This window comes from Lepisosteus platostomus, chromosome 12 (assembly GCF_059453375.1).
Source record: "Lepisosteus platostomus isolate fLepPlt1 chromosome 12, fLepPlt1.hap1, whole genome shotgun sequence".
Classification (NCBI taxonomy): Eukaryota; Metazoa; Chordata; class Actinopteri; order Semionotiformes; family Lepisosteidae; genus Lepisosteus; species Lepisosteus platostomus.
Window position 1 is genome coordinate 40,706,994 of NC_142622.1, and position 18,270 is coordinate 40,725,263.

The 18,270-nt window shown below is 34.8% G+C and overlaps 1 protein-coding gene across 2 annotated transcripts in view; it reads right to left on the reverse strand.

Annotated features, from left to right (window-relative positions):
• Positions 1 to 384: 384 nt before the first annotated feature.
• The window catches only part of rspo2 (R-spondin 2), an 89,624-nt gene continuing 71,738 nt past the window's right edge, over positions 385 to 18,270 (reverse strand). For both annotated transcript variants that reach the window (XM_088601909.1, XM_088601908.1), the window contains one exon: positions 385 to 1,556. In XM_088601909.1, the coding sequence (XP_088458035.1) occupies positions 1,441 to 1,556 (116 nt within the window). In that variant the 3' untranslated portion in view covers positions 385 to 1,440. The remainder of the gene's footprint in view (positions 1,557 to 18,270) is intronic.

Below are 18,270 nucleotides of genomic sequence, written 5' to 3' on the forward strand. Positions count from 1 at the left end.
GTAAGTTGGTCAAGACCAACATTAAACTTTAAGCAAAGTGGGGGACTTTTGTACAAGAGATATTAAAATAATGTGATATTCAGAATACAGAGTGTTTCGTGCAAAAAGCCTGAATAAACCAGTACAAGCTCCCTCCACATTAAAAACCTCTAACTAAGCAGTGTGGCAGGTTTTGTTAATGACAAGAATAATAGTGTTGTGTGTAATATCCTGGATTGAACACAAGAAATGACACAGAGTCTGAGCTATGCACTTTTAACACTTCAGTGTGTTCAGCTCACATATGATCTATTTGAGAAGCTATTCTGACTCGTTTATTTTCACAAAACACTTAATTCATGCTTATCTTAATAATAGATTCATGAATTGAAAGTTATGCTTGAGTAATATTCAATGTATTTTAATTAAACATGATCCGAAAACACTTTAAAACAGTTACTAGCATAAAACCATTCTGTGTTTGCAGCATATGAGCATTTTCTCTAAAGAAAGAATAAAAGAAGAATAATTCAGTGTAGGTAGTTAAATAAATGGATACAGAATAGAACAGCATAGTTTTCCACAATATATTTAACATTAACAATTTTAACTTTAAAAGTTATCTGTATTGTTATAATGGTTTTAAAGTATATAATGGCACAGAAAAAAAGAGTAGAAGACAACATTTTCAAACACATAAGTATAAAATCAATCAATAAATAAATCAAATATACTATATAAAAGTACTAATTATGTGTTGGCTATAGATTTGTTTTAAGTTGATTACTATAACGTCTTAAACCATAACACGTTAAACAATGAAGAAGTCAATACTGAAAATACAGTAATAATTTTTATTATTACATAAACTCTCAGCACTTATGTACATATGAGGATTGCCATGCTAGTTGAACAACAAAATTTCTCTTTCCACAATATACAATTATAGCATAAAGCGGTTTTACGTAAACATTGTTGTGCTGAGAATAAAATACTTCGCAACTATGCATGATAGTTGTATACATTACTTTTAAAATGTACACTATAAGAAACTTAGATGCCATACACAAAACAGTCCTTTTCCTTCAAAAAAATAAAAGAAAAAAAGATTTTACATAAATACATACAAGTCTTTCTTCTTGACATCATTTATAGCCTTTGACAACAGAATTTTAACATCACCTTTCTTTTTTGGCTTTTTTTTTTTCTCGTGAGCACAGGAAGTGCCTTCATCACACATCCTCGCTCAACTTCCTGTATCAACTTCAGTGTTGATCTCTGAAACTTTCAGTGTTTTCCAAAAATAAGAAAAAAAAAATAAAACGAGCTTTGTAGACCTTTTGTTTTCACGAGGGGAATCACCGCCAATACTGACGAAGCAGCAGGGCCGTAGTGCGTTAATGTGTAGGAGTAGCTAGCAGCTTTTGTGCACTGGTTTGTGTAAAAGGTACAGTTTGTTATTCACTGGCTGGCCCTGCCTGTTGCCAGATGATCACTGTGCTGCTTTTGGGCACGAACACGAAGCCTCTGTTTATTGTTTGTTTTCTTCTTTTGGTCTTTTGTTCGTTGTTTTTTGTCTGAAAAAAAAAAACAGAAGTTAGGATTAACAGAAATATTTATTAAACTTGCAATACAACTAAATTAATATGCATATAATTACTATTAGAGTTATTATTCTTTGACAAGGGAAGCAGATCAGCATTTGGCAAGTCTTGTGCCCACTCTCCAGGTGTTACATGTATTCATATGTCTTAATCATCGATAAATCGACCTTAAGAACATGAATAGTCAATGCAATATTTTAACATAAAAGCACAATGATGGTGTTAATAAATGAAATCACATTATCAGATACTCAGTAAAATTATATAAGCATGTTCCTTCTTTTCCTTATCTGAGGCCGCTATGAGAAGATGCACCAAATGCATTAAATCACCTACAGTAGATTTGGGCTGTTGTGTTATCTGGACTCAACCTCTGCGCAAAACAATTAAGCCACCCCAGTCAACAGAAACCTTACTGAAATTAGAAGTACAGAGCCACAAGTACAATGAATCACTTCTGCTGTGCATAAGCAAGAGAATGATGACTTTGATTACAATCGTGATTTTATACTTTGCAACTATTTCTTTTTCCTAGAGTTGTCCCCTTTTGTGTGGAGTGTTTATTAAGTTATCTCTATATCCATTTTAGAGATATATTGTCCTTTTAATTAAACTGCACACTATACAAAACCTGTATAACAGGGACAGGGAATTGGGAAAGAAAGAGTATATCATTTCCAAATACCTAACTTATGATGTATAAATGTACCTTTTATATATGCACATGAATGTTATAGATTTTTCATGTAATCTGACAATATTGCCAGCGAAAGTATCATGTTTGGGTTCTCAGAAAGTAGGAATACAAATTGACACAGAAGATTTCCTCTGAACAGTTGGTTTTAAACATGGTTTCTTTGAATTACACTTGTTCATTACACACAGGAAAATTAGACCAAACCAGTGTACTATGTGTGAGAATTGTCTCTAATTACTTCCTCATATGCAGTGGACAATTGCCAGATCTTCTTAGCCGCCCAGACGGGCAAGCTAAATTACATCACTCACCACAACAACATGGATTCTTTGAATGGTCTCTGAAATCATTTTTAACTCAAATAAAAAGCAACCGTGAAATGATGGGAGAAAAACATGTTGTGTTGCTCAGATACAGTTCCAAATGAACATTGTTGCACAAATATTTAATGATTCTGTCTCCCTGCCAGGCCCATTTCCTGTAATTAATTCAATCTTGTTATTTTTGGTCACATCTTGTAGTCAAACTGTTTATTCCAAAGTGTTGGAAAACTCTTGTTTAAGCACCACCTCTGGCGTCTTTCAAGTTCTGACTTGACCATGAAAAGTGGTGTTTACAGGATGTTGTACAAAACACTGTGTTAAGATTAATTAACCTTTTTGTATCAAGCCATTTTCATTTCTTTAAAGGATAAATTGTGGTATAATAATCACTGTAATTATTATAGTGAAACAGAAAGAATACTAAATACAGCAGGGGCTCGACCGTAGGCCAATTTAACATTGGAGTCTTGTATGGAAGAAAAGCAGAGCAGGATGAAACCAAGCTGAAGGTTATTAGCTGCAACTGTGAAATCAGTGGGGCAACAGATCTAGCAAGTGAGTGAGACTCTGCCTGTTGCCTTGCCTATGTACTTGCTACTCAGCAGCTCAGCGTGGTCTTGTTTTTATATTCCAACAAACACTCCCAGTTCAGTCAGTACCGTGGGGAATGACAGGATGGAGAAGACTTTACAGGATCTCTGACAGTTCTATTGCCTGTTTCATTACAGTGGGGCCTGCTAGTCATGGAGGCTGGGGGAGAAAGTGCAGGCATGTGCTGGAGGCAGAGCAGGGATTCGTGTTGTTTATTTTAACTGATTACTGCAAGTTTGTGATCACTGTTGTTTCTTTCACTGGTTATTTAACTTAAAGCCAAAGCATTGGTACTTTAATTATCAGGCAGTATCAGGGAGGGTTACTTGTGTCGTTTAACCATACATACTGGACCATATACATTATGCAATTGTATAGGGGTGGACTCTCTGTATCAAACGCTTGAGAAAGTCGAGATCCTATTGTACGTAATACGTTACATCCATATGCTGCTTTTCATGCCAAAGAACTTAAACCACTTGCATTTAGAAGGCAACCCACAGAATACACCACTGAATTGCAGCACCCACCTGGATGGCACACAGCAGCTATTACTGTATGTGCCAGTAGCCCAGCTGTACAAAAGATTAGGTGGACAAGTGAAAACAAAAATCACCAATTGAATTTAGAAGGAACTTTAGGTTTTGCAAGACCAGAATGGACTGAACCCAGGTCACTGGGGTTGAGTAACTACCCTTACAAGGAGTGATATACAGTATGGAGATATGGACATTGGTCTAGTCTAAATGAGAGTAGATATGCTGTACAGCACACAGTTCACAGGTCTACCACAATGAACATTGAACATGGAATTACGTTAGATCTAAAATGTCCATTATTATAAGAAGGTATGGTGTATTTGCAGTCTTTGTATGTGACCCTAAAACTCACCAACACCTTAAGAACTTTCACATGACTAAGTTTTGAGTCACTGACTTCCACAATCCAAAACAGTCAATATGCTGATTTGTCATCTGACCCTATCAGCTACACATTTCATCTTTGAACATGGTGGACCTAAAAGATTTTGCCAGGGTATGGTACTCGGGAACATATCGTTAATTTTATACAGTCTCTTCCTCGTCTCAGCAGCCAGCAGCCCAGCTGGGATTCAGTCAGTTGAGCAATGTTTCATTTTTAACTGTTGTAACAACTGCTCGTGAATTCTCAGCCCAAGTCGTTGAATAAATTTACTATTGTACATTTCTTTAACAAATGTTTCATCTTCAAGAATAGTTTTTAGAGTGCTAGATTAGTGATATTTTTGGTACCCATTATACTTAGTTTTGCTTAATACTGTAGATCTAAAATTAATTGACAGTTACAAACTCTTCTTGTGTATTTGTTTAGGTACATTTTATTTTCTATTACTTTGGAAGCTCTTATTAATAATATATCAATACTGTGACAGCATTTTTGGGGGGGTGCTGGTTTTTGCCTGACCAGTGGGATAGGAATTTAAGGTGCATCTTGGAAATCCCAAAACATATCTTGCCTTTGCAATACATTATTACAGTTTCAGACCACTTTTCATAAAGCAGAATTTTCTGTGTAAGTCCTGACTAAAAGCTGAGTAAAACAACAATTAATTCCAGCTTTGACTTGGCCGTTTGCTCAGATCTGATCAAATCAAAAAGCTTTTTACACTTGACCGCATTAAACTTCCCATTTCTTCTGCTGTAATTAAAATCGCACTACGATTCTGGGCACATATGTGTTATTACTTGGAACTATAAGCACAATATCCTGCGTTATAAAACTGGTATTTATTACATTTGCATGTCGTGTGCGAGAAACATGTTAATTTGTAATCAGGGCTTTATTTTATTGTGCCTTATGGTTAAAGATGCTGGGTACAGATTTCTCACTAGTGTGAATTAGGCACTAATCTGGTTTTCCATGTGCAAAGAATCATCAATATAGAATTTAAATATTATGTCTTAATAAAATGGGGTCACGTATGAAATTGGCAGTTCTGGATAGCTAATTCTTTGCAGCAGGGATGTCTGTTGAAAAATGCATTATTTAATTTCAAATTTAAAAATGTGTTGGTTTCATTGCATTTGTTTTTAGATTCAACGTTGTTTCCAGCCAACGACAAGAAGGAGCCTGAAAAGAATTAGATGACAATCAAGGAGAAGAAGAGTAGATTATAAATGTTAGCTTTGCCCAAATATTACCATTGTTGTGTATTTTGTAATATGGCACCAATGTTAAAATGTTGTATTATATATAATACACACTGATGCTGAAATGGAAATGTACATTTTTTAGTCAAAACATACTGTAAAAGATATAGTTTTCGCCTCAGCCCAGCCTTTCTAATGAACTGTTTTGATATCCTTGGTTATGATGAAGAAAGTACAGCATACAATAAGCTTCATTCATCACTGTTGCTGATTTCTGTTTTAGTTTCGAGGGACACCAAATCACATGCATGCAGAGAAGATAATAATTGCTTTACGTTGAAAATGTTATGGCTGCATTCGTCCTGTTACTATAGGTTCAAAATAAAAATCTACAGTAGTATAAACATGTTGCCAAATTTTTGACTGTTCCAAAAATTCAGTGGTCTAATTTTAAGATTTGGGCAGTTTCAGACAAATAAAGAGGAAGCAGTTAAAATATTTGGCTGGAAATTCAATTGCACATTTAGCAAAGCTGAGAAAATGGGTGGAGCCCATAAAGTGTCATATTTATAAAACGCATTACACAATGTTGACTTTACACGTTTGAGCCTTCATGATAAGACACAAACAAGTAACAGTGCCAGCAATATCTTCTAGAGTACTTGGGTATCCTTTTAGTCAGTTCAAAAGTTTTGTTCGGAAATTGTATGTTAAGGGGAAAACATTCTTTCCTGAAAAAAATACAGTCCATTTCATAATTATAATTAATAATTGCTCACACTTATATAGCGCTTTTCTGGACACTCCACTCAAAGCGCTTTACAGGTAATGGGGACTCCCCTCCACCACCACCAATGTGCAGCATCCACCTGGATTTAACACATTTGATGTGTTAAAGAATGCTTTTGGAATGTAGAGCTTTACTACAACAATTTAATAGTTGATATCATTTTACTAAATATTGCTTTACGTTCTGGAAAAAAAAACTGTTTAAATCATTATTAATTATGTTTACAATCAAAATATTATGGTCTCACAGCTAGAGGGCATCCAACACCAAGTCAAAGATATACTGTACTGTAAGTAACAGTGTGAATATGGAAACTTAAATCCATAGACCTGAAACAGTTTGAATTCCATCATTATTGCTGGCCTTATGTATAAGATACTCAGAACACGCTTTAATGACACATTAATTTTTTACAACTAATTTACTGGTAATGTTGATTACCAAAGTTTATATCCAGAGACTTGAAAAACTGCAGCCCATTGCACAGTTTTAACATTGTGTTGTTTCAAAACATGCAGTCATGACTGCAATTGACATTTGTAATATACACAACTTATTCCACATGTTCAAAAAATACAAAAAAATAAGTGAATAATGAATATGAGATGAAAATGGAAACGTTATGAAAAGTATTCAAGCCCTTTTCTGTGGCAAATCGAAATTAATTCAGACGCACAATATTACCTTAAAATGCCACAGAATAAGTTGCTGCCTGTGTGCAATAATATTAGTTGAAATGATTTCAGAATAATTACACTTTGTATTTGTAAGGATTTCCAATCAGGTAGTGAATTTATCAACAGCAATTTAACCGTGAAGTCCAAGAAGCTTTCAAAGCAACGCAGGAAGCGATTTACCCAAAGAGACGTGCAGCTATACTGTAATTATAACTTAATTTAACTTTCACCAAATATTGAGTTCATGGGTCTAAATACTTATGCAATAAACATATTTCAGTTGTTTCTCTTTAGTTTTTCTTGCCGTTAGTGCAACTTACCTTAGATGTCTGAAGTTTGAGTATTTAGGTTTTTAATAAAATATTAAGTTTTAAATAATGTGCATGTATCATTTTGTAATTCTACAAAAGGGGACACGAGAATGTGAGGCACTGTATATACAGTATGTGGTTATTTTACTAGGAAATCTTGATTTGCCTACGTAATTTATTACAGAAACATTTCAACAAGGTCTTTTACTTTGAATAACACTACAGAGATTATAAAAAGACAGGGTATTTTCAGACTTAGAATTTCAGGATTTTTAGAGCATAAAGTAGGGAACATCATGTGCTTTGGGAACAGTCTCTTACTGCTGACTTTTTTATGGACTACATTCAGCATCTATTAACGCCTTGGAATTTTAGCGATTTTTGCTTCTTGTTGTAGATGGAGTCTCTTATCTGCCAGTAAATCTTAGGATTTCAAAGAGAAAGAAAACTAAAACTGTCTGTTAATCAATATCAGACACCTATGTGTCAGTACTCATACATGCATTAGTTTATTTCCTCACATATGAACATCATTTTGTACGCGGCTGTAACTTTGATAAATCTCTAGTAAAATGCACAAAGCTGAGTAAACATGCAGGTAAAACAGGAGCTAAATTACTCATAAAATCCTTGCTGGGTGTTTCTTTTTTATAATAAAATGCAATCTTAGTTTTTGATTATATAAATATCAATCTACAACTTCCCATTACACAACTGACACAGTGGGGTTATTTGCTTAAATGCAGAACTAAAATAGACGGCAATGATTTAGTTGCAAGAGTTTCTGACAATATGAACCGTTCACTTTAAGATTGTTTTATTATTTCTGAACATCATTGTATGTGCTTCTTGAAATGCTTAAAAAAATAAACCAATTTCCCTGTTGTAGTAAAAACAAATGACATTATCATCCCATAGTGCTTCCATACTGTATCTCATGTTTGTAGTTTATAGTTAAGGGCATACTGAGAACTGACATCAGCTGCTGAACACTTGTAATACTAGTTGGCACATAAAAAATTCATGCAGACTATTTGAGATTCCTTTGTTGAATGTAGCAGTTCTTTAAAGCATATGGTGTGGGAAACTCTTGTAGTTCATAGCCAGCTACTTGCATTTTCATTAAAGAATTTCATTGCTGAGCACTGACAAAATAATAGGTTACACAATCTGATAAATCAGACAAAATTAGGTACTGATATTCTCTATTTATTAGTGTTGTTATTATTACTTTCACATAAATCATGTCAGCGGTGGTTGCAAAAATCTAAGCTTTTACACAAACTGAATAACATTTTAGTCTTTCCTTAAACTCAAACAAAATGACCATGTCATCTTCAGAAACAGACAAAAGATTATAAATTGTTTTCAGTACACAGTAAATTTTCAACAACTTCTAAACCAATTCTCCAGTATGGTGACAAAGGACATATAAAATATATATTTTTTTAATTATAATATTTTTTTGCAAAATGTCCACAAAGTAAACTGTACAAGCAATTCAGCATAAACCCTAAGCTGGAAAACCTAAAATCGTCTTGGAAATCATGTTCCAGTAAAAGCTCCATTGCATTGCTAACTGCATAATACATGTATGCGAAAAGACTGCAATAGCTCATTTAGCTCATTTCATTTTAGAATGAGCCAGAAAATACAGCAAATATTGTTGTACAGTTAAAAATATTGTTTTATAATGTTTATTGCTTGTCTTATTAATGACCTGAAAAGGCTTTGAACCCAAGTGTTAGTAGTACGTCTTAAAATCTTGTAGTTGCAGTCAAATTATCTTTTGAGATGAACTTGATTTTCACTACCCCATTCTTTATATAGACATACTGTAGGGTATAAGCATACAAACCCCTGATAAAAGAGAAATGAAATGGATACAAATTTTCTTTGCCTCTCAACAGTTGGAGCAAATATTTCACCTGTTTGGACCAGACATTCCCGACTGTGTCTAACATCAATCTATGATTTTCTTTGAGCCTTTAGATGTTTTCTCTTATAGATACGAAATAGCTTCTTATTATCACTGTCAGGGATGTTGTTCTGCTTTATGCTAAGAAAGAATGCCCTACAGTATACTTCTCTTTATTTGAAAGTTCTGTCAGAATTCACAAACTCAAGTGAGTCTCACTCAGAACACAAGTGGAACATGGCTTGGCACCTCAATACCTGTCTGAACTTTTATCGCCCTACTCCCCACCTCGCAACCTCCGCTCTTCAAATTCTGCCCTCCTTACTGTCCCCCAAGCCCGTCTACATTGTATGGGCGACAGGGCCTTCTCCTGCTATGGAACTCTTTGCCCAAGGATATTAGAGAGTCACCTTCTCTAAACTCCTTCAAATCCAGACTCAAAACCTTCTTCTTCAGGAAAGCCTTTACTTAACTGGTTCCATTCTTCACCCCTCTGCTCTTCTTAATACCACCTTCCACGGTCTCCTCTATTGTTATTGTTGTATTGTTGTAATTATAAGTGTGTCATATCTTGTGAAATCTTCTTAATTATTGTTGTAGTCTTCTTATTTATTGTTATTGTCATCCTGTAAAGCGCTTTGAGAAGCCACCTTTAAAGGCGCTATATAAAATAAAGTTTTTTATTATTATTATTATTATTATTATTATTATTATAACTCTTTGACCCTGTCAGCCTAGGCCATGTTACTAGTGTAATGTCTCTGGGATTCTCCAGATACTGTAGATACACACATTTTCAGGTCATTGCCTGTGGCAGGGCTGTAATTAGTTGGTCAAGGCCTTCTTGGAGGAATAGCAAGTTCTACAAGTTTTTGGTGCCTGCAGGTTTGCAGTCAAAGACATGCTGTCTCTAGCGCTGAGGCTAATTCTCCTGTGAAGAGTCGTTTAGCTGGTAATGTACAAAAATGTCAGTGGAGACTATCCAAAACAATAAAGAAATAACCCAGCAAGCAACAGGTACAAGGCAGGATACACCCCAGACAGAACACAGGTCTATGGCAGGACACACACAGAGACACCTTCACACCAGGGCCAGTTTTCCCAGAAGCTAATTAACCTACCGGTTATTGGACTGTGGCAGGCCACTGAAGCACTAGGAGAAGAACATACAATGTTCATGCAGATAGCACCCCAGGAATTGAACCCAGGGCCCCAGTGATGACCACTGAACCATCGTTGCCCCCTACTGCTACTTATACTAGTATTAATTACTTCTACTACTACTACTACTACTACTGCTGCTACAACTACATATAAATGTATATTAGAGCACTAGTAATAATATAATTTGTGGCTATATAGCACTTTTCTTCTCATAGGAAAAATGTGAAAGAAGTGATGCGTGGGAGTCATTACGATCAGATCAGATGTAGAAGTGAGACTTTGCTTACCGATCGGATTAAGGGGAATGTTTTTGGCAGGACTGTACAAGGCCAGAGCAAATCTAGCAAGGATCATAGGGTTGGCACCCTACTGTTACAAACAACACGATGAGACCTTTACACGGGCAAAGGTGTTTGTTTAGACCTCAGACTGAACTGCAGCATAGCATAGCATTGGCGGTTCATTCTGGGTAATGCCATGGTGAGCTCTGACCCAGATTCCCAAAATGCTGTTGTACATTGACCCTGGCACCACTGGAGTGTTTTTTTTTTCTTAGGGCTGGTCAGGGAATCCTCAATTTACCACACAAAATTGACCCCTGTGGCTTTTCTGCAAAGACTCTAAATTATGTCTTTTAAAAATGCTTTTTTAAAATACTGTATTAGCCAGGTTTAAAAGGTGTGTTTCCCAGATAAAATATTGGGAAAATCAATATGGAGGAGTACAGAGGTTTTTTTTCTTTTCTGAATGAAAAATATCAAACATTTTTCTTTATCATTGCATAACTGCAACTTACTGCCAATTGTAAAGACAGGTAGACGAAAGGATCACAAAGGGGCAATGAGTGACAATGAAGTTTGCTATTATATCCTATTAGTAACAGAAGACCTAACCACTATAGTTTATTTTTAAAAATCAACGCTCTTTTAGGGGAAACATTGATAGCATGTTTCATAGCATGCTTTACTTTTTAATTGCTCTTGCTGCCTCTTTAATTTTCCTTAATGGAGTAAAGTTTATCAGCATTGCTGAAAACAATTGTATATTTATTTTATTTTTTAAAAAATATCTAGAGGTTGCTCATCTTTTTTCATAAACACGCCAGAGAATGCCATTATTTCTTTAGGGATAAAGAAGACCACTGGCGCCAGCAAGATTTGATTTCAGTGAGAGAAATTGGATTACAATCCATTAAGGACCTTTCACATAAATTTATAATGTTGTGAAGGCAATATTTTGCAGCCAGTCTCTCTTACTGCACCTCTATATTTTATGCTTGGAGGAGCTTGTTAAGATCTCTACACAGCTTCCTATAGGAACCTGGGACAAGATAATTAAAACTATATATATAAAACTGAGAAATAATAAAACTGAGAAAGAAAGGTTACAATATGACACATTATAACGAGAGAACAGTCTACTCATGAATATAAAATGTATAGCAATCACCTATCTAATTAATCTAATTGTCCTTCTTGTTGTAAACATGAATTATTTTTTTTTAAATGAACTAAACCAGAAGGAAATATGTATTAAATATCTCCAGTCTTGTATTTCTCTGTATGAGTTGGACAGACATCTGCATGAAAATACATAGTCCACAGTATAGGATCTTATATTTACATGCAGATGCCAAAACTAGGTCCTTTGAAAATTACAGATAAATGGCATTATTTAAGTTTAATTACTGGCTAAATGTTGTGCTTGTTTTTTTCCAAAGACCAAAATAAAAGTGTTTGCCTCGTTTTTCAAAAGGACTGCTTCTTCATTATGCAGTATGTGTACGACGGATGGCTATGACATGGTATGGAAATAAAGGGATCTGAAAGCCAATTAAAACATCAAAAGAAGTCCTTAAAATGTTACAAATTTCTGCTCTAATTGGAGAGCAGACGACAATTACCCCTGCCACCAAAAGAAAGAAGAAGCAAAACAAGCACGAGCTTGCTGTCTTAACAATCGCAAAATCTACTAATGGGGATATTGCTATGAGCTCACCCAATAAACCTTTGTTTTATTTCAAATGTGTTTAGAAAAACATGCTGATTTCATAAGGAAAGAGTGACTAACTAAAGTGCATTAGAAATGTTTCCAATAAGTGAGTAATTACTGAAAATATAATCCCTCATTAAAACAAATATTATTCTATATTGCTGGGTAAATAAGCCTATCTGTCAGTTGTTATTATAAAGAGCTGTGTACTGAAATGCACTCTAAATGCCTTGATTTATTTTTTAATAATTAATTATCATCACTCCATACAGTTTGAGGCACCATATGAGTGCATATTCTACATCTCTAAAGAAATTGAATATCACATTGTACAAAGGTTTGTGTAGCTATCATAATGCTAAAAATTATATTTTAAAGCATAAAGACTGTGCTGATCCAGCAGGTATTGTAACATGTGAAATACTATGATTTTGCAATGACTACATCTAAAAACACCTAAAACTATCATCAAATGTTGAAGCATTTAAACAAAAAAGTTGTTCCCTTACAGTATATTCACATTCAGGAAAAAGCAACAGTTGACTGTATTTCAAAGGAAAAAGTGTTGTGCTGTCTACTTAAAATGAAATTGGGAAAAAAAAAGTCAAAATAATCAAATTAAATTGTTGCCCTCTTATAGGTATTTAAAACGTACATTCTAAGATCTGTCAACTAAATACAACTTAAATTAGAAACCACAAGAAATGGCTCTGAAAAATAAATCAGGGCTCCCTACTGACTCAACCCATAAAGGTACTTGCTCCAAGCGCAAGTCGAGTCCTGTGGCTCAAATATCAAGAGTTCAAGCTTGGGTCATGTCACAGACTGAATGTGACTGGGATTCCCCAAGCAGCAATGTACACTTGGCAGAGTGCCACTGTGGTAAGGTGTACATTAGTTAGCCAATGTCTTCGTGGTTTTACCATGATTTATCAGGGACCTGCAGGCTTGCACTGAGGTCTGTGAGAAATGGATCCCTCCCTCACAACGTGGGGAAGCAATACAAGAAGGCAAACAAAATGTTAGGCTATATGGTAAAAACTGCAGAATGTAAACTAAAATTGCATTACGCAGTAGCACGGTCTCATTTCGAATACTGTCTGGAATTATCATGTTATAGAAATATACTGCTGCTCTGGAGTCACTCCTGAGAATAGCAACCAGTTACTGTACTGTACATCTCAAGGCTTAAGGGACTGTCTTACATTAACAAGATGAAGGAACTAGACCTTTTTATTCTTCGACAGTAGACTATGAGGGGACCGATTTCAACTATTCAAAATTCTCAAAGGCACTGACAAATTCAACTGAATGAACTTATTAAGAATCAACACAAAAAAACTATGTAGAAGTGCTTTTAAAACTAAGAGCAGAAATGACATTTGGATTTAAAGGTTTGTGGTAATCGAGAAGAAGCTATCCATCCATGTTGCTGTCAATATAACTCCTTTCAATAGGCAACTGAATGAAATACTTGGATAAATTAGCTACTAGCAGAAAAATGGACTAGATGAGTCAGATAGCATCCTCTTTTTAGTCAACTTGCTTATTTTGTTTAAGCAGATACAGTTCCATGCAATTTCATCTTTAATGACATTTTCTGCTTGAACATAACATAATCTGAAACTTTCATCCAGAACACCTTGTCGTAATTTGAAAAGAATTTTTCAATTTTTTAGCATGACGATGATCCCAGACACATTGCAAATTTAGGATCTCACAAAAAATAGCACTACTAAATCCCCCACAATTCTGGACAAAACTGTACATAAGAATAACTGTTGGTTTCAGACCATTTACAAATAGGAGGTTACAAAAATATAATTAAAGAAATGGACAGAGCAGAATAATCAATTATTAAAATAAATACTCGCAACTCCCAAATTCTTTGATCTCTGAGTTCTTTGATCTCTGGCACAGGCTTGGTGAAAAGAGTAATAAATAGGCACACTGGGTTAAATTAAGATTTATTCATAGTGACAATGACACACGCTAAATAACACAACACAAAATACAACATGCATGATACTCTACTTGTGAACAAGGCATCTCCCTATTCCAAACTGCATCCACTAACCAGGAGAGACCGTTTTTAATCTAGGGATTCTTTACAAAGTAAATCAGAGTTTCATAAACAGAACAGAACAGACTCTTAATGAGACACAAACTCAAATCTAGTCATAAAGGCTGATCAGAATAAGGACCTCATACCTGGCACTGTCTCTTCTTCCCTTTGTGTCTTTCTGTCCATCCTGTCTCCTGTCTTCCTTTTTTTCCCTCTCTTTTTATCCTCTGTACCTGGACTTTTCATGACTCTATGATTTACCACGAACTGAATTAACCAGGGTATACAGTATCAAATGATTCCTCAATGTGATGATCGGTGTGTCTCAGACCCAATACAACTCAGTGAACACCTCAGTTCCTTTCTTGCTTTGAAGTGTTGCTGAAAATGGTGTCCATCCCCAACTAGCTGTAACAATACTATTTACCTTGTTAGTGAGATGCTTCTTTATGATACTCTGACATGATATAGTCTAACACATATGAGAGGCAGAAATTAATTCAGTAGCTGCAAGCAGCTGTGAGCCAAATTAATAATCTCTGGCTATTATGTCCTGTCAACGCCACCTTTAATCTTCCACACAGCTGAAAAAAAGCAGTTCCAGAGGTAATCTGACACTGTCTTGTTTCATATCAAATGTAGGACCAGTATAGGCAAGCTGTCATTTTTATTCTATATAATAATATTCTATGTAAATCTACAAAAACAGAAAACTGTTATTTCCTGCTTCATCGTCTTGTCCCGAATCTAAAAGACTTAGAATAATATTTTGTTAAAAAAAACAACCTTAATTCCTTAATGAAACAGGATTCTGGGAAAGAAAATAAGTTGAGATTGGATTCTATGTTTGTGTCACTTTTTAATACTGCACACAACATTGACTACAAATGTAACAAGCCTTGTTTCCAGGAATTATAGATCAAATGCTATGATAATCTGTGGCCTTCATTTTACACCCGTAACTATTTCTTACTAAACCGTTCTAAACTGATTCGCAAGAAAGCCATTGCATGCATTCCAAAATATTCCACTTTACTCTAAGATAGCAATAGCAATGCCAATAAAATACAGTAATTAAGTCTTTAAAATAACGTGTAAAAATACAAAAATGGGCAGTCTGGTCAAACGTATAGTAGTGCCAAAAATATGAACAACTATACTACCATAAAAATATTTGATGGAACATTTGTTTTCTATTTTACCCTAAAGCCGTGTTTCCTGATGAATGACTGCCAAACCTGGTACAATAGTCAGTGCAGTTGACTATGGCAGACTGAAGCCAGAAAACAATTTTACAGGAAAAAGAAAAAAGAAAATAATCGAAATGCTGCCGCTCTTAAATTTGGTTTAAATCCCATGGGTGTGCTGTGGAGTGTGATTTATTTCCTAGTAACAATATAAAATACAGATCCCCGCTGAATCAATTAAACCTTAGCAATTCATAGAATTATTTTCAAGTTAAAAAAAAAACTTTATGAATAAAAACGTACATGTTAGTTACTGAATGGTACGCACAATAAAGAGTTTTGTTTTCTCTATAGGCAACATATGGGAATAGGCAACAATCATAGCTTAAGTCTTAGTGCTAAATGTTATATTTTTTAGAACTGTCTTGACATTGTGTTACCACAGACTAGTGATTGTTGCCTTGCACTGGTTTTTATTCGCTGCATCTATTTATGATATTGTACTGTACTATCATGTCAAGGTCTTTACATTCCAGTTACGAAACTGCATAATTTTTATTCATAAATCCTAAGTGTCACATATTCCAGATATTATCCCTGAAAAGACTGTGACTAAACTGAGATTAAAGAACAATAAGACATTGCTTCCATTTTCTCTTTCTTTCCAAATGGCATGTTTGTCATATAATAATAAGTGCAAAACACTTCATTATGGTTAGGGACCTAAAGTCCATAGATATTTTCTTTCCAAACAAATCAAGACCTGAAGTGACTCATTTATTCATGTTAAGTTTGTGCAGTGATGTTTGCTTTCTTTTTCCACAGAGAGCCATCTCCTCAAAAACTAAATTGCATTAAAAGATAAACACAAATGATGCACTTGTTTTGCTTTATTAGTCAGCCAGAGGTCAGGGGAAAAGATTTTACTTTTATGAATAGGCAACTGGGTATTTTTCAATAATACTTCACCTTTTGTAATTGAATGTACATCACTCCATACCAATATGTTTTAATAGAAAGAATCACAAGGCACATCAAGTAAACTGTCTCTGAAAAATCCTCAAACACAATACCAAACACAAATTCATCTGTCCACCTCCTGAAACCTGCTGTCCCTTTCCTCATTTGTACTTCAATCTTTAGTTTTATTTGTAGGATTCTCATATTTATTACCTGTTGAAACCATAGTGTCATTTATAACTGGTCATTTATATGGTGATCTGTTCCACATTTTTTTTTGTCAAATTATTAATTCTTACAAAGCTGATTAAGAGAAAGAAACCAAATTTAATGCTGTCAGCTGCATTTTACCCATCTCTGAAATGAAGATTAGAAATAAATCTAACTGAGGGTCAAATAATACAACCTTCCAAGTGCAATTCTCTTTTTTGCTTAACTATGCAAAGTACATTAACTAATCCCAAAGGCTTTTTTTCATTTCCAGTTTCAGCATTTCTTTGATTATGAATGGATATTTAAGAAAACACTTTTAGGGAGGTGAGGTACTTTCAGCAGCTCCAAGGCTCATGTAAGTACAATCAGGAAGCAAATATGAATATCGAAAGGTGACAGTTATTTGTACAGTACATGGCAACCATTAATGTCAGGCAATTTTGAAAAATCTTCACTAATGAAGCTTAAGACTGGCATAAAATATGAGGAAGAGAAGACAGTGGATGGTATATTGCTTTCCTAGTATTATTGAACCTCGAGAATAACTCTACTTATTATACCTGGACAAAATGTAGACATTTTCTTCTATTTTTGTTTTACTATCTATACTTACTATGTAAGTTCAAGCTCCTGCTTGTTAAAAAGAACATGAAAAATATGAGCAGAAGCGTCATTAATAAAAAGGAGTTAATAAAAAAGTTCACAGCTCTGTACGTGGATAAATGACACACTGTGCTTAAGGGTCATCTACGGTACATACTATAGCATAAATGCAGGGCTACATACAGCTAGGACAGCTAGGATTCCAGGAGGAAGTGAAGTCATTTAGCTTATCTAGCCCATTTGGTTGTTAATAACCAATTAATAATTGATTAATAACTAATTGATTCAAATATCTTATACAGGCCCTTTCCTCAAACAAACCAGGGTATGCACTTCAAAAACAAGGTTGGGTGTCTTGTTGCAGAACCCACGGTATATAGTTTACAGATTCTGATGTAAAGTTCTCAATTTGTGTTTACTTTTTACAATACAGATCCATGGAAGATATATGACATTTGGAATGATTAGCTTATATTACCAAAATTTGTCGGTTAGTGGCTTCATTAATGCTAATTAGATCACATCATGGTGCCCCAACAACACACGTTTTTCATTATACTGTATTATATTTAATGTCTTTGGATCTTAATGTGATGTAGTTATTAACTATTCAGGCAAAATATAATCGCTTAAAACACTGCTGACAGCATCAGGAAACAAAGAGGGACATTTTTTGGTATCACACACGTTTCTGGGAAACATATTCACTCACCAGTGCTCTATGTTTTGGAATTTTTTATGCTTCTTTACCCACCCCCTTTCCTGAGAGGCGATGGTTTGTAGAAACCAGGTGTTTAACTTGAACTACAAGGAACCATGCAAAACTACTGAATTACACAAAGCACGCAAGGGGGCATAAGCACCAAGTAATACAATAAATAGCTATAAAATACCAAAGCTAAGAACTATTCCTCTGACCATCTTTAATCAAGAAACTATTCAAGGCAGTCACAAGTTAAATAAACTTTTTGCTTCCTTTTTCTTTTCGGTGCCTGGGTTCTCTCTGTGCTAGATCTGCACAGTTAAATGCAATTACTTTCATAAACCTTTTGAAAAATCACCAAACA